The sequence below is a fragment of the Perca flavescens genome, chromosome 15 (assembly GCF_004354835.1).
Source record: "Perca flavescens isolate YP-PL-M2 chromosome 15, PFLA_1.0, whole genome shotgun sequence".
NCBI lineage: Eukaryota > Metazoa > Chordata > Actinopteri > Perciformes > Percidae > Perca > Perca flavescens.
In genome coordinates this window covers 8,620,192-8,643,438 of record NC_041345.1, presented here as the reverse complement: position 1 = coordinate 8,643,438, position 23,247 = coordinate 8,620,192, and the positions used below count along the sequence as shown (strand labels likewise).

The 23,247-nt window shown below is 37.9% G+C and overlaps 1 pseudogene and 8 gene segments (V, D, J or C); all 9 read right to left on the bottom strand.

Annotated features, from left to right (window-relative positions):
- Positions 1-923: 923 nt before the first annotated feature.
- On the bottom strand, positions 924-1,521 carry LOC114569177 (immunoglobulin heavy variable 4-59-like). The segment is given in 2 exon segments: positions 924-1,324; positions 1,414-1,521. Coding segments are annotated over 2 exon segments (345 nt in total).
- Positions 1,522-4,477: 2,956 nt separating this feature from the next.
- On the bottom strand, positions 4,478-5,834 carry LOC114569352 (immunoglobulin heavy variable 3-23-like). The segment is given in 3 exon segments: positions 4,478-4,484; positions 5,337-5,634; positions 5,732-5,834. Coding segments are annotated over 3 exon segments (348 nt in total).
- Positions 5,835-8,048: 2,214 nt separating this feature from the next.
- Positions 8,049-10,518, bottom strand: LOC114569350 (Ig heavy chain V region MC101-like). The segment is given in 4 exon segments: positions 8,049-8,194; positions 8,275-8,290; positions 10,075-10,379; positions 10,476-10,518. Coding segments are annotated over 4 exon segments (510 nt in total).
- Positions 10,519-11,336: 818 nt separating this feature from the next.
- Positions 11,337-12,356, bottom strand: LOC114569349 (immunoglobulin heavy variable 3-48-like; annotated as a pseudogene).
- A 2,155-nt stretch (positions 12,357-14,511) lies between these two features.
- On the bottom strand, positions 14,512-14,978 carry LOC114569347 (Ig heavy chain V region 5A-like). The segment is given in 2 exon segments: positions 14,512-14,804; positions 14,894-14,978. Coding segments are annotated over 2 exon segments (333 nt in total).
- Positions 14,979-15,832: 854 nt separating this feature from the next.
- On the bottom strand, positions 15,833-16,198 carry LOC114569346 (immunoglobulin heavy variable 3-21-like). The segment is given in 1 exon segment: positions 15,833-16,198. A coding segment is annotated over 1 exon segment (366 nt).
- Positions 16,199-16,752: 554 nt separating this feature from the next.
- On the bottom strand, positions 16,753-17,316 carry LOC114569156 (immunoglobulin heavy variable 3-30-3-like). The segment is given in 2 exon segments: positions 16,753-17,079; positions 17,174-17,316. Coding segments are annotated over 2 exon segments (357 nt in total).
- Positions 17,317-18,073: 757 nt separating this feature from the next.
- LOC114569162 (immunoglobulin heavy variable 3-23-like) lies at positions 18,074-18,618 on the bottom strand. The segment is given in 2 exon segments: positions 18,074-18,418; positions 18,516-18,618. Coding segments are annotated over 2 exon segments (351 nt in total).
- Positions 18,619-21,236: 2,618 nt separating this feature from the next.
- Positions 21,237-21,837, bottom strand: LOC114569345 (Ig heavy chain V region 914-like). The segment is given in 2 exon segments: positions 21,237-21,622; positions 21,712-21,837. Coding segments are annotated over 2 exon segments (435 nt in total).
- Positions 21,838-23,247: the final 1,410 nt, after the last annotated feature.

Below are 23,247 nucleotides of genomic sequence, written 5' to 3'. Positions count from 1 at the left end.
ATCCAGATGTTGTACAGGTCAATTTGTGGGATTCTCCAGGTCTTTTAATTGCTGGTTCAGATTCGGTCAGAGTCTGACCATCAACACCTGTCAAACCAAAAATGATAAACATGTCATGCATTACCTTGGTACAAAGATCAGAGAACATCTTCATGTGAAATATATCAGTAATACAAATGGGAATGTCAAATCAACATCAGTGAAAATCTTCACCTGCCCAGCAGAGAGTTAACAGCAGCAGTCCTGTCCTATAGTCCATCATGTTAAACTGTGTGTCCACTGTTCTCTGTCCTCCTCTCTGCACTCAGATAAGTAGAGGTGGAAGATATCTGAGTTTTGCATTGACTCCTCCTTTTTGATTGAACAGTGTTTTTTGTTCAATCTCTCCTCAAAAAATATTTTCATGTTACAGCTTTCTCCTTAACGTAATTTCTGTTATTCTTACGGTAAGAATAATCTTACTGTATCTTAGAATTCAGATTCTACTTACATTTTTGACGTAATGTCATTATTATCCATGTTTTACTGTTATTCACTCTGTAATATTTGAACACATTTATTTACTTGGCAGATGTTTTTGGTAAATGTAACAAATAATTACAAATAATGTAATAGTGTTACTGTTTATATATAGAAGGTATCAAGATTATTATCATTAGAAAAATGTTTTTTACTTTATTAAATCACCTTGTATGATTGGTTTGAGATCGACAAATCTTATGTCTCCTTTTCCTGATAATAAGAACAGGGTTTCATGCATTTGTTCCAGGAAAACTCTGACATCCAACATGTTTCAGTTGTGTGCATTTAACAATGTAAACATGTAATTCAGTTTTTGTTGTGGAAGAAGAGACAATGATCAGTGATTGAAACCTCAAAGTATTTAAAGTCAAGCAAGAGTGCAGGCTGTGTGCTGGTGTTGAAACCATTAGTGGTCTGAGGGCTCCTCCTCTGGTGGCTTCATGTTACAAGTGTTCAGGCTCTGAGGGGTTTTTGTTCAGGTCTACTGATGGTTTGTGTTACTGTGGCTCTCTGGCACAGTAATACACAGCAGTGTCTTCAGGCTGCACATTCTGTCCATTTAGAGTCACTGTCTTGCTGGAAGTCTCTAAGTCGATACTGAACTTGTTCTTCAGTGAATCTTTGTAGCGTGAATCTCCAGTATATTTCCATCCAATCCACTCCAGTCCTTTCCCTGCAGGCTGTCTGATCCAAGCTGTGTAGTAGCTACTAAGAGAATAAGAGACCTGACAGGTGATGGTCAGACGTTGACCTGGCTGCACAGTCACAGAGGCTGGCTGGGTCAACTGTTCACACTTCACACCTGTTAAAAACGAAAATGTTTTGTAACAAATGATCAAGTTATACTGCAAAAGAAGAACTGTTGACTTTAACAAATCCAGAGAGACTCACATCCAGCTGCCAACAGCAGCAGCAGAGCTCCAGAGAACATGGTTTATGTTGAAACTGACGTGCTGTGAACTCCACTGACAGCCTGATGTGATGTTTTTATAGCTGAGAAACAAGGAAGGTCACTGAGTTTGCATAAAATCAAACATATGAAGCATCAATGTTGGTCTAACTGGAGTCAATAGAAGAGTTTGTTCAGTGTTATTATATCTGCAGAGTGAAAATATGTGTGTCATTTTTGATTTCTTCATATCTAGGTACAGATATCTTTACTACATTAAACTATCAATATTGTCTCAACTTATTTTCTAGACTTTTATTTGTTAATACACAACAATAATTCCTTGATGACTATATTATTATTTTATCTTCAAACATTAATAATCTTTTTTATATGAAATATATCCATACACAATACAAGTAAATTCACTCTAAACTATAATATTAAATACTGTCACCCTAGCGGCAGCAAATTTATTTTGCAGCCAGGGGGGTCTAGGCACTCTCCGTTGACTTGCGAGCTGGAAAAACCAAAATCTGGTCAGGCCAATCACATTGTGTATAGAGTCGTTGGGCGGGCTTATGGCTGCTGCTGCTGGGACCAGCGGTCTTCTGGAAGACTTGGAGTTAAGCTTTTCTTTGAGAAAAGAACAAAGAACGGCACAGAAATCATTCTTAAAAAAGGAAGATGTGTTTGGAGTTTTGCCGACCGGATATGGCAAAAGTTTAAAGTTTAATCTATCAACTAGCTTCGCTACCTTCTTTGTTGCTCTGCCTGGTTGTAGCTCTATCCTATTGCGTGCAGAGGGAATTTGAAAGACAACCGTTTATCCCGCCCCTCGGATCGAGCTCCATCAATGGTGAGTTCCCAGACCCAACATCTTGATGTGGGTCTGGCTTGTCAAGCTATCTTTTTCGGCTTTCTCCTAACTGTATTTTGTGTTTTCACAAATCATCTCACCGTATCTCTTACCATTTTGACTTTGTTTCACATTTTTAACCTGATGTTACTCTAATCCTTTATTTTTATTTATTTTTACTCTAAATCACTTTGTAACATTTGAATGTGTTTATTTACTCTCACTTTTGTCCAATGCAAAGTACAAATAATGGAATAATGTTACTGTTCATAAATAAAAGTTATTAATAATATTTTTTCTCAAAAAATTGCTTTCAGTTCATGTAGTAGGTAAATCACCTTGTCAGCTTGAGATAGGTAAACAACATCACATGTCTCCTAAAGTTATTTTTGATCAAATTGCTGTTTTTCATGTGAATAAAGCTTATGTACAATATTATTAGACCATACATCGATTTTTAATCTAGCAAGATTCAGAGCACAAAATTCAACTTTTGAAGGATATTCAGCTGCATTCATACATAATCGCTTAAATAAGGTCAATTTATGTCAAACTATTTCTAAAAGTCTAATTCAGTCTGTCTTGTGGGAGTACAGACAATGATGTATCAGTGATTGAAACCTCCAAATATTTAAACTAGGGCTGTCAAAATTAACACCATAATACTTTAACACTTTTAACAAAGTTAGTTGTTTTTGATGTAGGATTAACACGCGTTTGGTGATTTGGGCCTCGGGACGCTCCTTAGTTTTGGGAAACCAGGAAGTGATGTACAGTAATGTTGTGGGTGGCTAGCAGAAACAACCCTTGAGCAGAAATGGATAAAGAAAAGAGTTTTGAAAGGCAAGTTCAGTTTCAAAGCCCTTCCAGATGGTTCTCTTGACAAGACTAGGGGTAGTGGTGGAATTGTGGAAATTGGTTCTCTGACAAAAACATTTTAGATTGTTACTGTAACAGTGAGCTGGTGTTGAAACCATTAGTGGTCTGAGGGCTCCTCCTCTGGTGGCTTCATGTTACAAGTGTTCAGGCTCTGAGGGGTTTTTGTTCAGGTCTACTGATGAGTCACTGGGAGAGTCTTAATTCGATACTGAACTTGTTCTTCAGTGAATCTTTGTAGTTTGGTGGATGCAACACCACCATGTACAATCACTCCAGTCCTTTCCCTGCATGCTGTCTGATCCAAGCTGTGTAGTAGCTGCTACCTGCATTTATTTCTTTCATATATTTGGTTACTGAATATATTCTGCAAACATAAATACATTGACAGCAGCCACAATCATGTGAATAGTATAATATTTTGCAGTTTTTAATAAAAGACTTTTAATGGTTTCAGTGTTTGCAGATGTTTAAAGAAACAGACATACAGAGAAACTTGGAGCGTTTTAGATGAAAACAGCTGCTCAGGAACTGAAACATGACAAAATGAAAAAAACTAAATCCTTTAATAAAGATGAAAACTATTGTAGTTCATCCATTTACTAAGTTACTCTTCTGTAATAAACAACATATTTTACTTCATATGTGTGTGGTTATGTCAGAAATAAAATCATATATCAAATATCATGCAGGAAAGACAAGAAATGTTTCTTACTGCAGGAGTTGTAATTTAATTTAAGCAACCAGATCGTTGTGATCTTTTACCAACAAGTGATCTTTATTGTGTTTTTGTGTGTTTAATGTTGAGTAATAATATTTCTCAGGAAAGCAAGACGTTATATAATGAAGAGAAAAAGGGTAATTTATTATCTAAACATTACATATAATATAAAATTTAGGGGAAAAAACGTATATATTAAATATAAATATACAATGTAAATATTACATTCATATATCATCTTCATTATTTGGCTTCATCAGCCTGAAATAATAATGTAGGATTTTTGTACAGCTGCTCAACCAACTCCAGTCACTGTGGGTGTCGAGCACAATAATAAACAGCAGAATCTTCAGTCTTCAGACTGTTCATCTGCAGATACAGCTGCTCTCTGCTGTTGTCTCTGGAGATGGTAAACCGGCCTTGGACTGACTGAGAGTAGTAGGTGCTAGTAACAACAATAGTAGCAACCCACTCCAGTCCTTTTCCAGGAGCCTGTCTGATCCAGGCCATCCAGTAGCCGCTGATTCTTAATCCAGAGGCTGTACAGGTCAATCTGTGGGATTCTCCAGGTCTTTTAACCACCGGCTCTGATTCTGTCAGAGTCTGACCATCAACACCTGTCAAACCAAAAAATAAAAGCATGTCAAGCATCACTGTAAGTTCGAAGCACAAATGAAAATATGTCGATTCAAGATCAGTGAAAATCTTCACCTGCCCAGCAGAGAGTTAAAAGCAGCAGTCCTTCCTATAGTCCATCATGTTAAACTGTGTGTCCACTGTTCTCTGTCCTCCTCTCTGCACTCAGATAAGTAGAGGTGAAGATATCTGAGTTTTGCATCGACTCCTCCTCACAGGGAGGAACTGGATCTGACTTTGATCTCAGTCACTGTTTGGTGAAACTGCAAAATTAATGTTTACTGTAGATGAGACATTCCTTCAGTATACTTTGCGCAATAGGCTGACAAACACATTATATATGTATTGAGCACCGTCTGCATCATGTGGAGACTTTTCACACTACCCCTGAAGTGATTAACTACATTTAAAAAAGAAGCGTTGTTAATTATGTTATACTGTTTTTCAAAAAGTCTTCAAGAGTCATACCATTTTCAGTATACATCCATATATACAAATATACATCCATTAAGTCAAAAAAAAAATCCATTATTTAAGTTAATTTCATGTGGGATGAAGATTAATTTGTATAAATATTGTGAGTCAGAAAGAGAACACACTTTTTGGAAATTACCTTCACTTATTTAATATTATTGTACAAATTATACTAAGCAAAGTTATATTACTTTTACTTTTTCATTGCTAAATATCTATTTCTCTCTTTACTGTAACAGTGAGCTGGTGTTGAAACCATTAGTGGTCTGAGGGCTCCTCCTCTGGTGGCTTCATGTTACAAGTGTTCAGGCTCTGAGGAGTTTTTGTTCAGGTCTACTGATGGTTTGTGTTACTGTGGCTCTCTGGCACAGTAATACACAGCAGTGTCTTCAGGCTGCACATTCTGTCCATTTAGAGTCACTGTGTTGCTGGAAGAGTCAAAGTTAATACTGAACTTGTTCTTCAGTGAATCTTTGTAGTATGTGGTGCATCCAACACAGCCACGTAAAATCCACTCCAGTCCTTTCCCTGCAGGCTGTCTGATCCAAGCTGTAGCGTAGCTACTAACAGAATAAGAGACCTGACAGGTGATGGTCAGACGTTGACCTGGCTGCACAGTCACAGAGGCTGGCTGGGTCAACTGTTCACACTTCACACCTGTGGAGGAGAACATGTTGAGTATTGAATCAGTGTAATAACAGTGAACAGTGTGCTGTGATCATACTGTCAGTGTCTCTGCCTCAGTGAGACTCACAGGATCCAGCAGCCAGCAGCAGCAGCAGAGCTACAGAGAACATGGTTGCTATTGAAGGTGATCTGATGGGAGCTTCTCTTCTTCTGCTGCAACTGACAGCATGATATCAAGTCTTTATAGCAGACTGTGAGGAAGTTCACTTTGCATAGAGAAGGACACTGACAGGCTATAAAAGAAGGATGGACTGTCCTGTCACAAGTTGTCAATGCTTGGAATTGTGTTATGAACATGTATTTTGACACTGCAACTAAATAATTTCCCTGAGTGGATCAATAAAGTATTCTGATTCTGAAAGACAATGTAATTATTATCACGGCAACGTTAACACAAATTGAAATTTATTTGTATTAATTGATAATAAAATGAACTTCTAATACAAGTCAGACATGTAAAACTAACAGATTTACATTTACACTCAATTTTTTGTAACAAAATATTTAATGTCTGCTTCAACAACATCTCGGGGAGCTGCAATAAAACAAACATGTCTGTATGAAACAGTAGCTATGTTTCCATCCAGACTTTTTTATCCAAATTAAGTGATATCAAATGATAAATGCCTTATGGAAACAGTAAAATTCGATTGAATTTCATGAATATCGACTCAAAAGAAATACGTTCGGTCTCATCGGATTTTCTCTTGATCGATATACGGCTTATGCGATAAACACTGATGGAAACTTTATTTGACGAATAAATTAATGAATTGCGATTAAGTTTTAGGTCATGTTATGGTTTCAACCTGCCACAAAACGAAGAAGAAGAAGAAGAAGTTTTAGTTAATTTCCACCCAGTATTTCCGCTCTGTTTGCACACGACAGGTGTCAACAAAGACAGATGTAAGTGTACGAACGAGGAGACAAGAGACTTTTTGAATTTAATTTACGAGCAAAATATAAAGGCTATTTTAGATAGAAAAAATCTAAGAAATGCCATGATTTATCAGGAACTCGTGAAGGAAATGACCAACAAAGGTTACGACAAGCCGTGGGACATCCTCTGGAGTAAATGGAAGGCGCTCAAACAGCGATACATGCGATGCTGGAGGGAAAATAAAAGGCAAGTTCCACCTTTTTGATGAGCTGGATCAGATCCTCGGCCAAAGGCCAATCGTAGCTTCCTTGGCTTCTAATATTAACAACAACAATTACTTTTGTCTAGCAAAGCTTTGTTCTCAAATGTTTGCTTGAATGTTGTGCAATTCAGTGCGAAAATGAATGGAAACACCTTAAAATGTCTCAAATTCAATTTGATATACCAATTTAATCGCAAAAGATCATGTGACGTCATTACGCAGAGGTTTTTATTCGCTTTAAAGCTGTTGGATGGAAACACACTTTCAGCAGCTTTATTCACATGAGTTTGTTTTACCGAACTTCAGATAATTCCATTGACAAGTGGATGGAAACTTAGCTAGTGTTATTGAGACTGTTTCTCTGAGTGTGGTAATGATGTTGAACTGAAGCTTACTCTGTGAATGAGGTTTATCATAAAAACATCTATTGTTCTTACCTGCCCAGTTAAATGACAGGATGGGAAAAACAACCAAATAATCAGGTCTGATCATTGTTAAAGCCAGTTGTCTCTGTCCAGTCTACAGTGTGTATGTCAGTGATTTAGTGTCTGTCCTTCACTCTGCAACACATATGTAGAGATGGAAGAGGTCAGAGATTTGCATTGACTCCTCCTCCTCAAACAGAAACTCAACACATCTCTAGAAAAATATTATTTATGTATCTTTCATAATATTGTTAATTTATGATTTGTTTTAATGATGACGATTATTTTCAGGTTATTTAACCAAACTGTTTTTTATACTCTACTTAGATGTCTTTATTTATTCTGCTCAGCAGCATTTGGTGGGCCATCCATATACTGGATATATAATACTTAAATATCAAAATATATTCTCAACACCTGCTGTTCAAAATCAAAAGCATAAACATTATTAACCGTCACAAAACAGGAAGTCACAAACCACAACATCAGCTGTTGCTTCCATTGTGGTCATGTATTTGTGTGTGTGATTAGAGACACTGTCATATTCTCCTTAGAGTCATCTGACGTCTTATCTTCTACTGCCACCTGGAGGTTCTTGGGAAAATAATTTGTATGAGGTTTTTGTCAAGCCTCTCTGCTTCCTTTAACCAGTGTGTTTCTCTGGCACAGTAATACACAGCAGAGTCCTCTGGCTTTAAGTTGGACAGTCTCAGATACACCATGCTGTTGCTGTTATCTCTGGTGACCTCTACTCGTCCTTGCACACTGCTGGCATAATGTGTTCCACTAGCATTGCTGTAAATAAGCCCTATCCATTCTAGTCCTTTTCCTGCAGGTTGATCCAGCTCATAACACAGCAGCTAAATGTGAAGCCAGATCCCCTGCAGGAGAGACTGAGAGTCTCCCCAGGCTTTTTCACTACTGAACTGGAAGGAATGGACTCCATACTCTGACCTGTACAACCTGATGAGATGAAAGGAGAGAAGAACCACAGAAGAAAGTCAGACAGTCATCTGGAAAGTGTTCTGGTGTCACTGACTGACCATCAGTCCATGATGTCTGAGAAAAGATAACACAGCAAGAAGCAGGAGAACTCACAGGGCAGAGAGAGAGCAACCAGCAGAAGAGTGAGTGTGTTCATCATCCTGAGGCTGGAGATGTGACATCTGATGCTCCACACAAAGTACAAGAGCAGTCAGCAGGACAGAAGTACACTGCACAGACTCAAGATTTGCATCAGGACATAATGGGGAGGGAGTGGCTCCTAAACCAGCACTCTGTTATAGTTTGTATCATTTATTATTTGTTACTTTTTTAATTATAGTTGCTTGTCATTCTATGTTAGATACAATATCACATTCAGAGACAAGAGCACTTTTTGTTTTGTATTGTTCTATCTGTTACACTTTATAATTATGGTACATGAATTGTCGTGAATTCATGCATGACTTCATGCATGAAAAAGTAGTACTTCAGTAATGTACAAGGATTAATAGTATCTCATGCATGACTTAAAAGGTATAGTGGAGGATTTTCCCAAATTTTAGGAAAGAACCGCCCTCTGTACTTTTTGAAAAAATACACATGCGCAACATTCCCGAGAGGGAACGCCTATTAAACGTGTGCACGAGAGTGCACTGTTTACAAGTTGCTGTCGGCATGGCTCATACAAGCCTACTTTCCAAAAGAAGATTTGCACTTTTTCACAAATTGAGATGTTTACTGTGTGTGCGCGGTGCATGACTTGTGCCAGGGCTAGCATCACTAATCATAGCTTACATCAACTTTTACTAGCAGTGATTTTAAATGGATTTCTCCAAATAGCATGCCAAACTTTACCTGTGGAGTAGAAACTTCACGACTGAGGCATCAGTGGGAAGCCCAACCTGTGCTTTTAGCGCACGCCAGCGTGTGAAATATTCTCCCAAAAGCTTCAATGCTTCAATGAATGGCTGAAACCGTAGCTCAAGCTCACCACACATATACACCTGAAAGCTAGGGACGTGCACGTACGACGGCCTTACGTAAACATATCAACAGAATGATTGACAACTAGGAGGACCAATATTCTTGATGATCCACCCGGAAAAAGAAAATCCTCCACTATACCTTTAATGCAGGAACAAAATGTTAATTAATGCATCAATTAAGGTATTTGAATCATCAAGATTTCTAATTTATTGATGATGTTCATGTCTTCTTCAAAAGAACTGACCAGTCACAGCAGTGTACTTATATTCAGAAAACCTGTAGTGTTGTAATCATGGTTAAATAAAAATGCATCATCCATTACTTCATCATGTTTGTGGCCCTTCAAATAAAGTGTTGACCTGGTCCATCTTTAACATTGACAAATAAGATATGATTAATGGTGGCATAAAATTAAATGTATTAAGAATTTAAGTAGTTTGTTGGCAAAATAATACTGAGTTCACTATATTGACACAAAATACAGTATACTGCGGATGCATTTTTATGGTTGCTGTATTCACAACAACATAAGGCACTTAAACAGTAATGCCTGAGAACAATGCTCACCCAAGTAGGATATTTATGAATTTTACTTTTTCTAACTTACTACTTGAGAATATTTTTTACGTGACGGGTCACATAAAAAAAAAACATATCCATTCCCTTATTATAAAGTGTTACTTTTCTATCATTTAACCATCAATAAAGGCCGTTTGCATGGTACATGATAAGTTCAACTCAAGAATTAGTGATTACATTACATTTGACGCTTTTATTCAAAGCAATCTCATGTAAATTTGTGTTTGAGTCACATGCTGGTTGCTGGGTATTTGTGCAGGTCTGTTGGTGGTTTGTATCACTGTGTAGCTTACACGCACACAGTAATACACAGCTGTGTCCTCAGGCTGCAGATTCTGTCCTGTTAATGTCACCGAGCTAGTAGACGTGAGTGTGTGGTAAAGGAACTTGTTCTTCAGAGCATTATTTTGGTAAAAGCCTCCTCCACCCCACCGATGGGAAATCCAGTCCATTGGTTTTCCTTCACTCTGTCTGATCCAACCTGTTGCATAGCTGTTATCAGTCAAAGAATAACCAGAGACCTGACAGCTGATGGTCAGAGACTGTCCAGGCTGCACAACCATTGAGTCTGTCTGGATGAGATCAATACTGTTCACACCTGTGGAAACACAAATCAACATTATCTCCATCATTCATCTGACTATTCAGGGTTTCTAATGTGTGTATTAGAGTGAATCCACTGAAAGCTCCTCACAGGATCCAGCAGCCAGCAGCAGTATCAGAGCTACAGAGAACATGTTGATGTTGAAGGTGATCTGATGGGAGCTTCTCTTCTTCTGCTGCAACTGACAGCATGATATCAAGTCTTTATAGCAGACTGTGAGGAAGTTCACTTTGCATAGAGAAGGACACTGACAGGCTATAAAAGAAGGGTGCATTGTCTTGTCACAAGTTAATCTTCAAATTGTGTTTGGACACGGGAAAGCAAATATTCATAGTCAAGTCATAAGAGTTAGATGAAAACATTGACATTTGCATTAAGATTAACAGAATAGTTCATGTTCCCAGGCTCAACTGAATATGAGAGAACACCAGAGCTGCAATAACACTGTCTGAATGAAGCAGTCTTATTGAGACTTTGTTTCTCTGAATGTGTTCATGATTTTGAACTGTTTTTTAAAATGTTTTATGAATGTGAAAAGCAGAAAGCAAACTTTTGACTTGTTGAATTGTTGTACAGCGTTCCTCCTTCCTGTGTCACTGTGGCCATCGAGAACAATAATAAACAGCAGAATCTTCAGTCTTCAGAATGTTCATCTGTAGATACAGCTGCTTTCATAATGGGACAAGTTGTTGCTAAGATCTATGAACAGACAAATTAAAACAATCTATCAAGTCAGAGGATATTTAAAACAGACGAAAAAAAAGTATCAAGTATCACTGTATCTGTCATTTCACTGAGTAGGCCTACTTGCATTCACAGAAGAAACGAAAAGTTGTTTCTTATCAGTCATAAAATCAGGAATAAATACTTACAAGTAAAAAAACACTCATATCTAAAATAGAGCTAAAATCTAACATTCAGACATTCATCATAAGGTGAATGTCAGTGTCATCAACTTGACAGGTGACTGGCTGTCAAGGTGTTGGGGGGGTTGGATGTAGTGAGTGACTGTGTGAGGGGAGGGGACACACTCCATTGATTATTTGTACTGCTTGTGGGAAGAAGCTGTCAATCATCCTGCTGGTCCTAAAGCTGATGTTGTAGGACCTGCAAAAGTGGCAACAATGTTTTGATTTGTTAAATATCTTCACTTCCTTTTCATGGCTATACAAATTGTTAATTTCAGGATTTTGTGTGGATTTGGTTCTGTATAGGAAAATTATTTTCATAAAAATAAAAAACGTGTGTACATTCTGAAAATAATGTAAAAAACTTTTATTGTTTAAATGTTACCAAAATGTTTATTTTTGTATGATCTTCATGCAGGTACTTGTGAAGACATGTGGACACAGTTTCACCACAATAATACAGAGAACTTATCAGCAGTATGGTAAAAAGGTGATAATGAGACAGCTGAATGTCAGTGGTGGTGAAAAAAAGGAGGAAGTAGTTTTTGTATGACTCTCCTATTATCATCTCTCACTGTGTCTCTTCTGGCACAGTAATACACTGCTGTGTCCTCGGTCTTCAGACTGTTCATCTGCAGATAGAGTTTACTGCTGGAGTCATCTCTGGAGATGGTGAATCTCCCCTGGACTGACTGGGAGTAATAGATAGGAGTACTAGATGTGCTTATGTAAGCAATCCACTCCAGTCCTTTTCCAGGAGCCTGTCTGACCCAGTTCATTAGAAGCTGCTGAATGACAATCCAGATGTTGTACAGGTCAATCTGTGAGATTCTCCAGGTCTTTTAATCGCTGGTTCAGATTCTGTCAGAGTCTGACCATCAACACCTGTCAAGAGGATAAAAAACACCAAGTGAAATAAGATGATGACAACAATAAAAGCTATGTTAAATTAAGATCAGTGAAAATCTTCACCTGCCCAGCAGAGAGTTAAAAGCAGCAGCCCTGTCCTATAGTCCATCATGTTAAACTGTGTGTCCACTGTTCTCTGTCCTCCTCTCTGCACTCAGATAAGTAGAGATGAAGATATCTGAGTTTTGCATCGACTCCTCCTCACAGGGAGGAAACATCTGGACTGGAGATATTTAATGAAACTTACAACCCTCCAAGTCAGCTGTTTTGACCTTTGTCTGACATTTTATAATTTGTGTAAAATGTTCATTAATATGAACACCACAACCACAGTTATTATATTAATACACAAATGAGATCTGACACATTACAGTAACATACAAGGTTAATTCAAACTTGTTGAATCATAATTAGTCTTGTTTTCAAGGCTCTGTTTAAAATACTTTATTGTCATTTCACCATTTAATACCATTATAACATCATGGCTTTTACCTATGAATATTACTTTTGCAATTTAGTTTTACATTAGATAATGCTTTGACTGTTGAAGGAACTCTGTCAATTACTGTGAGGTATGTCACATCATGATGAAAAGAAATATGTACTCGTACAGTAAAATATTATGGAAATCTAATGTGGATATATCAAAGTGCTTAGGTGGTAAAAAACCCAGATACTTTAGATCACATTGTTGTTTGTTGTCTGTGGAGGTTTTTGTGCAGCTGCTCCACTGTCTTCAGTCACTGTGTCATCTCGAGCACAGAAGTAAACAGCAGAATCTGCTGCTGTCAGGCTCTGGACCTCGAGGTACTGAGTGCTGCTGGGAACATCTTCAGTCATGATGAAACGGCTTTGAAAGGAGCTGGCATAGCTAGCAGAGTTTCTACCTGCATTCATCATCCCAATCCACTCCAGAGCTTCTCCTGGTCTCTGTCGTATCCAGTGAATATAGTAGCTTGTCATGCTATAACCAGATATGATACATGACATCTTCACTGTCTCTCCAGGTCTTTTCACCTCAGAGGGAGACTGGTCATGTTTGATCTCACTCCAAACTCCTGTAAATTGATTTAAAAAAAAAAGTGATCATCATATAACAGACTTGCTAATCCATGGACATTCACTAAGGAAGTATTTCAGAATTGATTTTCTCACCATGAATAGTAACTACAAAAAATAAACTCCAGATAACGGTATTTTCCATTCTGTGAGCAACACTGTAGTTCAGTGCCTTCTAATCTGAGTGTTTCAGAAAGATATTAAACTGCCCCGGTGTTCTGGCACAAGTTGCTGATGGTGGGTTTATAAAAGAGGAAGAGTTTGCATAGACCTCCCTCTACAGGTTTAAAATGGGAACATGTCACACAGATACATTTCCATAAGTAGAGTATCTCTACAACAGCAGAGAAAATGTTCTACCTTGACAGTCTTTAACCCATGGTTTACCAGTTCAGAGCTTCTTTCATATTGGCCAAATTCCAGAAGGGAAATGTCATCCTATTTGTGAAGAGATGTCTAGCTGCTGTTAAAATGTAGTTATCAGATGTTATTTTCTATCACTTTGCATTGAACAGGAAACATGTCCCTATCTTTTTTAGGCATCACAATACACAAACATACTGTATATACACTATGAAAATGTGTTATATGCATCTTGTATTGAGAGAAAATGAACTTTCTCTAAGTCTCTTCTATATTGATATCTCCTGCAGTGGAACTCAAATGAGATCGACAATGAAAAAAAAAAATTCTCAACTTTCCCTCCGTCTACCAGTAACAATAAATGCTTCTACCATTCAGGGAACTCCATAAACATACACTCACACAAAGAGAAGGGGGAATCTCTGACAAACACACTTTGTTAATAAAAAGAATTTTTTCTTTGGTTTGAATAATTAACATGACACTGGAGTTGGCTAAAGACCAGTGATTTAGTTACTTATGCAGTTATGATTTCCATTTTTAAATAATATTATGGAAGAGAAACTGACTTTGAGGACTCATTTATACTGTAGTTAGATCACAACCTTTAAGAAGTTGTGAGCTGAATTTACTCCATAACTTGAAGATTATACATATAATGATGTGTCATTGATTGTAATTTCAAGGTATTTAAAATAATGAAAACTGTGGCTGTTAAATTAAATTTAGAACCATTTATAAAAATCTAAAGAGATGTTTCTCTCTTTACTGTAACAGTGAGCTGGTGTTGAAACCATTAGTGGTCTGAGGGCTCCTCCTCTGGTGGCTTCATGTTACAAGTGTTCAGGCTCTGAGGGGTTTTTGTTCAGGTCTACTGATGGTTTGTGTCACTGTGGCTCTCTGGCACAGTAATACACAGCAGTGTCTTCAGGCTGCACATTCTGTCCATTTAGAGTCACTGTGTTACTGGAAGAGTCCAAGTTTACACTGAACTTGTTCTTCAGTGAATCTTTGACGTTTGTATCTCTACTAATCCACTCCAGTCCTTTCCCTGCAGGCTGTCTGATCCAAGCTGTGTAGTAGCTATCAAGAGAATAAGAGACCTGACAGGTGATGGTCAGACGTTGACCTGGCTGCACAGTCACAGAGGCTGGCTGGGTCAACTGTTCACACTTCACACCTGTTAAAGACAAACATGTTGTGTGATAAATGATCAAGTTATCATGAAAAAGAAGAACGGCTGACTTTGACAAATCCAGAGAGACTCACATCCAGCTGCCAACAGCAGCAGCAGAGCTCCAGAGAACATGGTTTATGTTGAAACTGATGAGATGTGAACTTCTGATCCTCTTTAACCTCCACTGACAGTCTCATGTGAAGTCTTTATAACTGGGTCACCAGGAAGATTTCTGAGTTTGCATAGATTCAAACATATGGCATGTGATTGTGGGTTGGTCTGGAGCTATAAAGAAAAAGGGCCCTTCCACTGCTTTCAGCTTTAATTAGTGCTATTATTATTACGATTATAATGAGTATTGTGAATAGTTTCACTATGATTATTATTATTTACCAAATAAAAACACCTCAGTGTCTTAAGAAAAGCTGCTGTGGTTCAGCTTGGACTCTGGAATAAACTTATCATTGTTTTTTTGGTAAACTCTGCTGTTTTTTTTTATCAAAGAATTTAAGAAATATCTGGAGCTGATTATTAATCTTTTAATGTCCTTTTTTGTTGCACCAATTGTCAAGGCCTTGATTACAAATTAATATGCATTACAAAACAAAACATACCTGTTTATATATATTTTATTAAGTTTGGTAATATATAACTTACTAAAAGTCCTGGGATTAAAATAAACATTTCAACCAGTTTAAATAATGCATTTATTTTTTTCTATGAATTGTTTTATTTATATCGACATTTATGTATATCGAAGTTTAATTTATATCGAATTGTTCATTTATATTGATATACATTTTTTTTGAGGGGTGCTAGTGAATAATTAAGGTTTCTATTAATGTCCTTAAAATGTGTATTATATTAGTAGAAGTTTTGATCATAGTTAATGAAAACACATTACCAAAGATCAGCAGCCTAATCCATTACATGTAAAAAAAAATTAAAAAAAATACTATTTCATTTAATGTTATCAGTTGTGGTGGAAAAAAGAGGAAGTAGTTTTTGTATGCCTCTCCTATTATCATCTCTCACTGTGTCTCTCGGGCACAGTAATACACTGCTGTGTCCTCGGTCTTCAGACTGTTCATCTGCAGATAGACTTTACTGCTGGAGTCATCTCTGGAGATGGTGAATCTCCCCTGGACTGACTGGGAGTAAGAGATAGGAGTACTAGATGTGTGTACGAGAGCAATCCACTCCAGTCCTTTTCCAGGAGCCTGTCTGATCCAGTTCCAAACTGAGCTACTGAAGCTAAATCCAGATGTTGTGCAGGTGAGTCTGTGGGATTCTCCAGGTTTTCTAACAGTTGGTTCAGACTCTGTTATAGTCTGACCTTCAGCACCAGCCGAAAGAATCACAGCAACCACCAAGAGTGTTAGCTTTCTGTAAGCCATGTTCACCGTGTTCTTCTGTTTTGCAATCCATGAATCCCTCTTTAAATATGATGTCAACTGGATCCCTGTGAGAATTTGGTTATAGTTAGCTCCTCCTACATTACAATCTGCTTTTAAAGTCAAATTCAAGGCTATTTTGCAGTGGCTGGTTGAAGACCTGGATTTATTTTTTAGACTTTTTAAAGGTTTCTGTTTTCAAATTGTGACTGTTTGAAGCCACAGATAAACTTGGAGCATCCAGAGGAAATTAATCACTTAGTAACTGAAACCTGTCTGACAATATATTAAGAAAAAAAATTGTTATATTGCAGAGGAAAAATAAGTAGAAAAGTTTGAACATCCATTTATTTTTCATCAATATGCAGTACTCAGTGCATAGTTATTTTAACCCCAACTCCAAACTCCTGCTAACTGAAAGAAGTACAATACTCGCAGCGTATACAACTGGCAAAACCATTTGAATACACAAATGCTGTATATTGTTATAAAAAGTGTTTGGTGTAACTGTTCATGAGGCAATTGTGGTAAGAATGAGTACTGTAGGATTTTGTACAGCTGCTCAACCAACTCCAGTCACTGTGGGTGTCGAGCACAATAATAAACAGCAGAATCTTCAGTCTTCAGACTGTTCATCTGCAGATACAGCTGCTGTCTGTTGTTGTCTCTGGAGATGATAAACCGGCCTTGGACTGACTGAGAGTAGTAGATGCTAGTAACATCGATAGTAGCAATCCACTCCAGTCCTTTTCCAGGAGCCTGTCTAACCCAGGCCATCCTGTAGCCACTAATTGTTAATCCAGAGGCTGTACAGGTCAATCTGTGGGATTCTCCAGGTCTTTTAACCACCGGCTCTGATTCTGTCAGAGTCTGACCATCAACACCTGTCAAACCAAAAAATAAAAGCATGTCAAGCATCACTGTAAGTTCGAAGCACAAATGAAAATATGTCGATTCAAGATCAGTGAAAATCTTCACCTGCCCAGCAGAGAGTTAAAAGCAGCAGTCCTGTCCTATAGTCCATCATGTTAAACTGTGTGTCCACTGTTCTCTGTCCTCCTCTCTGCACTCAGATAAGTAGAGGTGAAGATATCTGAGTTTTGCATCGACTCCTCCTCACAGGGAGGAACTGGATCTGACATTGATCTCAGTCACTGTTTGGTGAAACTGCAAAATGAATGTTTACTGTACGTGAGACATTCCTTCAGTATACTTTGCGCAATAGGCTGACAAACACATTATGTATGTATTGAGCACCGTCTGCATCATGTGGAGACTTTTCACACTACCCCTGAAGTGATTAACTACATTTAAATAGTAATAAACAAAAAAGAAGTGTTGTTCATTATGTTATACTGTTTTTCACAAAGTCTTCAAGAGTCATACCATTTTCAGTATACATCCATATATACAAATATACATTTATTAAGTCAAAACAAAAAAAATCCATTATTTAAGTTAATTTCATGTGGGATGAAGATTAATTTGTATAAATATTGTGAGTCAGAAAGAGAACACACTTTTTGGAAATTACCTTCACTTATTTAATATTATTGTACAAATTATACTAAGCAAAGTTATATTACTTTTACTTTTTCATTGCTAAATATCTATTTCTCTCTTTACTATAACAGTGAGCTGGTGTTGAAACCATTAGTGGTCTGAGGGCTCCTCCTCTGGTGGCTGACATAACAATCAGTGATACATCATTGTCAGAGTATTGATATTGGTTAATTGTACTGTGTTAAATTGAATTACTGTAAGAACCATTTGTTTTGTGTCTGTTTCTCTCTTTACTGTAACAGTGAGCTGGTGTTGAAACCATTAGTGGTCTGAGGGCTCCTCCTCTGGTGGCTTCATGTTACAAGTGTTCAGGCTCTGAGGGGTTTTTGTTCAGGTCTACTGATGGTTTGTGTTACTGTGGCTCTCTGGCACAGTAATACACAGCAGTGTCTTCAGGCTGCACATTCTGTCCATTTAGAGTCACTGTGTTGCTGGAAGAGTCAAAGCTGATACTGAACTTGTTCTTCAGCGAATCTTTGTAATATGTGTTGTATCCAACACCTCCTCTTACAATCCACTCCAGTCCTTTCCCTGCAGGCTGTCTGATCCAAGCTGTAGCGTAGCTACCAACAGAATAAGAGACCTGACAGGTGATGGTCAGACGTTGACCTGGCTGCACAGTCACAGAGGCTGGCTGGGTCAACTGTTCACACTTCACACCTGTGGAGGAAAACATGTTGAGTATTGAATCAGTGTAATAACAGTGAACAGTGTGCTGTGATCATACTGTCAGTGTCTCTGCCTCAGTGAGACTCACAGGATCCAGCAGCCAGCAGCAGCAGCAGAGCTACAGAGAACATGGTTGCTATTGAAGGTGATCTGATGGGAGCTTCTCTTCTTCTGCTGCAACTGACAGCATGATATCAAGTCTTTATAGCAGACTGTGAGGAAGTTCACTTTGCATAGAGAAGGACACTGACAGGCTATAAAAGAAGGATGGACTGTCCTGCAACAAGTTGTAAATGCTTGGAATTGTGTTATGAACATGTGTTTTGACACTGCAACTAAATAATTTCCCTGAGTGGATCAATAAAGTATTCTGATTCTGATTTTGAAAGACAATGTAATTATTATCACAGCAAAGTTAACACAAATGGAAATTTATTTGTATTCATTCTTCACAAATCTTCTAATACAAGTCAGACATGTAAAACAAATATATTTATATTTACACTCAGATCAACAGAAAATGTAATGTCTGCTTCAACAACATCTGGGGGAGCTGCAATAAAACATGTCTGTATGAAACAGTGTTATTGAGACTGTTTCTTTGAGTGTGGTGATGCTGTTGAACTGAAGCTTACTCTGTGAATGAGGTTTATCAGAAAAAACAATTATTGTTGTTATCTTCCAAGTTATATGACAGGATGAGAAAAACAACCAAATAATCAGGTCTGATCATTGTTAAAGCCAGTTGTCTCTGTCCAGTCTACAGTTTGTATGTCAGTGATTTAGTGTCTGTCCTTCACTCTGCAACACATATGTAGAGATGGAAGAGGTCAGAGATTTGCATTGACTCCTCCTCCTCAAACAGAAACTCAACATATCTCTGGAAAATATGATTTATGTATCTTTCATAATATTGTTAATTTATGATTTTTTTTAATGATGAAGATTATTTTCAAGTTATTCAATTCCACTTAGATGTATTCATTTATTCTGCTCAGTAGCATTTGGTGAGCCATCCATATACTGGATATATCATGCATAAATATCTAAATATATTCTCAACACCTGCTGTTTAAAATCAAAAGCAAAAACATTATTAACCATCACAAAACAGGAAGTCACAAACCACAACATCAGCTGTTGCTTCCATTGTGGTCATGTATTTGTGGGTGCAACTGGTAATTAGAGACACTGTCATATTCTCCTTTGTGTAATCTGACATATTATCTTCTACTGCCACCTGGAGGAATTTGTGAAAATATATTGTCTGAGGTTTTTGTCAAGCCTCTCTGCTTCCTTTAACCAGTGTGTGTTTCGCACAGTAATACACAGCAGAGTCCTCTGGCTTTAAGTTGGACAGTCTCAGATACACCATGCTGTTGCTGTCATCTCTACTGATTTCTACACGGCCCTGCACACTGCTGGCATAAGTGTTACTACTTGAAGCAGATAAGCCTCTCCCTATCCATTCCAGTCCTTCTCCTGCAGGTTGTCTGATTCAGTTCATATCACAGCAGCTAAATGTGAAGCCAGATCCCCTGCAGGAGAGACTGAGAGTCTCCCCAGGCTTTTTCACTACTGAACTGGAAGGAATGGACTCCATACTCTGACCTGTACAACCTGATGAGGTGAAAGGAGAGAAGAACCACAGAAGAAAGTGAGACAGTCATCTGAAAAGTGTTCTGGTGTCACTGCCTGACCATCAGTCCATGTTGTCTGAGAAAAGATAACACAGCAAGAAGCAGGAGAACTCACAGGGCAGAGAGAGAGCAACCAGCAGAAGAGTGAGTGTGTTCATCATCCTGAGGCTGGAGATGTGACATCTGATGCTCCACACAAAGTACAAGAGCAGTCAGCAGGACAGAAGTACACTGCACAGACTTAAGATTTGCATCAGGACATAATGGGGAGGGAGTGGCTCCTAAACCAGCACTCTGTTATAGTTTGTATCATTTATTAATTGTTCATTTTTTAATTATAGTTGCTTGTCATTCTATGTTAGATACAATATCACATTCAGAGACAAGAGCACTTTTAGTTTTGTATTGTTCTATCTGTTACACTTTATAATTATGGTAGATGAATTGTCGTGAATTCATGCATGACTTCATGCATGAAAAAGTAGTACTTCAGTAATGTACAAGGATTAATAGTATCTCATGCATGACTTAATGCAGGAACAATACATTCATTAATGCATCAATTAAGGAATGTGAATCATCAAGATTTCTGATTTACTAATGATGTTCATGTCTTCTTTAAAGAACTGACCAGTCACAGCAGTGTACATATATTCAGAAAACCTGTAGTGTTGTAATTACTTCAACATTACTTCATCATGTTTGTGGCCCTTCAAAAAAAGTGCTGACCTGGTCCATCTTTAACATTGACAAATAAGATATGATTAATGGTGGCATAAAATTAAATGTATTAAGAATTTCAGGAGTGGGTTGGCAAAATAATACTGAGGTCACTACATTTTTATGGTTGCTGTAATCACAACAACATAAGGCCCTTAAACAGTAATTATGTATTGTGTATTGTGTCTTAATTTGTAGAACTGTAAAGTATTTGTAGAAGTTTAATTTCAGCAACCAGATTGTTGGGCTGTCTTTGGACCTTTTATCAAAAAGAGATATTTTTGGTGTTTTTAACATGTTTTCCAAAATCGGTATAATGCAGGGAGGATTGTTATTTTTATTATAAAACATATGTGAAAATTAGATTACAGAATATAAAACAACTTAACCTCAAAACAACAAAACAATTATTATAATCATTAAAATATATAAATGTTATAAAAAATATTTCAAACTCGTACACTACCAGCCTGAAAGAATGAGTACTGTAGGATTTTGTACAGCTGCTCAACCAACTCCAGTCGCTGTGGGTCTCGAGCACAATAATAAACAGCAGAATCTTCAGTCTTCAGACTGTTCATCTGCAGATACAGCTGCTCTCTGCTGTTGTCTCTGGAGATGGTAAACCGGCCTTGGACTGACTGAGAGTAGTATTTGCTGCTACCACCGTTATCATTCCAGGCAATCCACTCCAGTCCTTTTCCAGGAGCCTGTCTGATCCAGGCCATGTGATAGCTGCTTAAACTAAACCCAGATGCTGTACAGGTCAATTTGTGAGATTCTCCAGGTCTTTTAACCGCTGGTTCAGATTCTGTCAGAGTCTGACCATCAACACCTGTCAAGAAAAACAAGAAAACAATAATTTCCTGTAGGAAGGCAAGTTTTTGAAGACAAATTCAAATCAAGATCAGTGAAAATCTTCACCTGCCCAGCAGAGAGTTAACAGCAGCAGTCCTGTCCTATAGTCCATCATGTTAAACTGTGTGTCCACTGTTCTCTGTCCTCCTCTCTGCACTCAGATAAGTAGAGGTGAAGATATCTGAGTTTTGCATCGACTCTTCATCACAGGGAGGAAACATCTGGACTGGAGATATTTAATGAAACTGAGTCAGAGTCAACCCTCCAAGTCAGCTGTTTTAATGTTTGTCTGACATGTTTTAATTTGAGTAAAATGTTTAACAATGTTAACACCACAACCATATTTATTCTAATAATACACAAATAACATTTGACACATTAACATACAGAGTTTATTCACATTTTCTTTTTATTATGATTCATCTTGGAATGAATGCTCTGTTTCTCATTAGTCACTTTGAGCGTAATGGGCAGCACATTAGATCATTCACAATAACATATATAAAAAGTTTTAACATACATGAGCAAACTTGATTTATTATCATCTCACCATGTCATTATAACATGCATGGTTTGTACTTATGAATATGACTTTGTGTATTAATTAGGGCTGTCAGCATTAACGCGTTAATCGCGTTGCCATTAAGGGCCGAGCATAACGCATTCATTTTTCTTAATCGCATTAATCGCTTGCCGCCATTCATTAAATTATTTTTTCTATTCACTCGGCTTCACGTCGTGCCTAACAGGCTACTATTTTGACCCTGCAGCATTGTTGTTCTGACACCACAGCCGCACCTTTACTCATCATCAAGCTGCCATACTTCCTCGTAACACATCCTCCTGCTGCAGGCTGCAGGCATGATGGAGAAAGACAGCAGCAACACAATTCTGAATGGCGCTTTTTATTTTCCAAAACTCCCGAACAGCTCGTAGACAAGTCGAAAGCCATGCACGTCGCGTAAAGCCGAATTAAAATATCATTGAAGCACCACCTTGAGCTACCACCTACGAGCTAAGCATAGGACAGTTAACGTGACTCAGGTTGATGCTAATGGACTCAGGCACAGCACTATTTTGGAGAGTGCTACTCGCTGACCTGTTACTGAAACCAAAGTGCAAACGCTGTCTCATCAACCGGTGATCACTGGACGTCAGTGAGTAATCAAAATGATTTAGAAGTTACTGCACACTATGTCAACTCTGGTAAGTAGGGTTGGGAACCGAAACGTTCCGACCTAAACGGTACTAACAAGACCGAATAAGAACAAAAATTTCGGTGCTTCATGTCGGTGCCTGACTTTACACTACACCTGACAGCAGGTAACGTTAGCCTACATTTAGCTAGCAGCTTAAACACGGTAAAAATGCTGACAGCTAACATTAAACAGTGTAAAGTGTGACTGTATTTCACTGTAGAGGATTCCAACACCGGGACGTAACAGTCTGCTCTGCAGCGCAGCAGCTACCGTCGGAATTAAACAACACAGACGGTGCGTTCACAAAACAGGTAGCCTCATGGTGAATTCACAGTAATTGTAAAATACCCTTTTCCCATCTGGTGGTTGTTTTTGTCCTTCAACAGCATTTTACTGGTCAAAT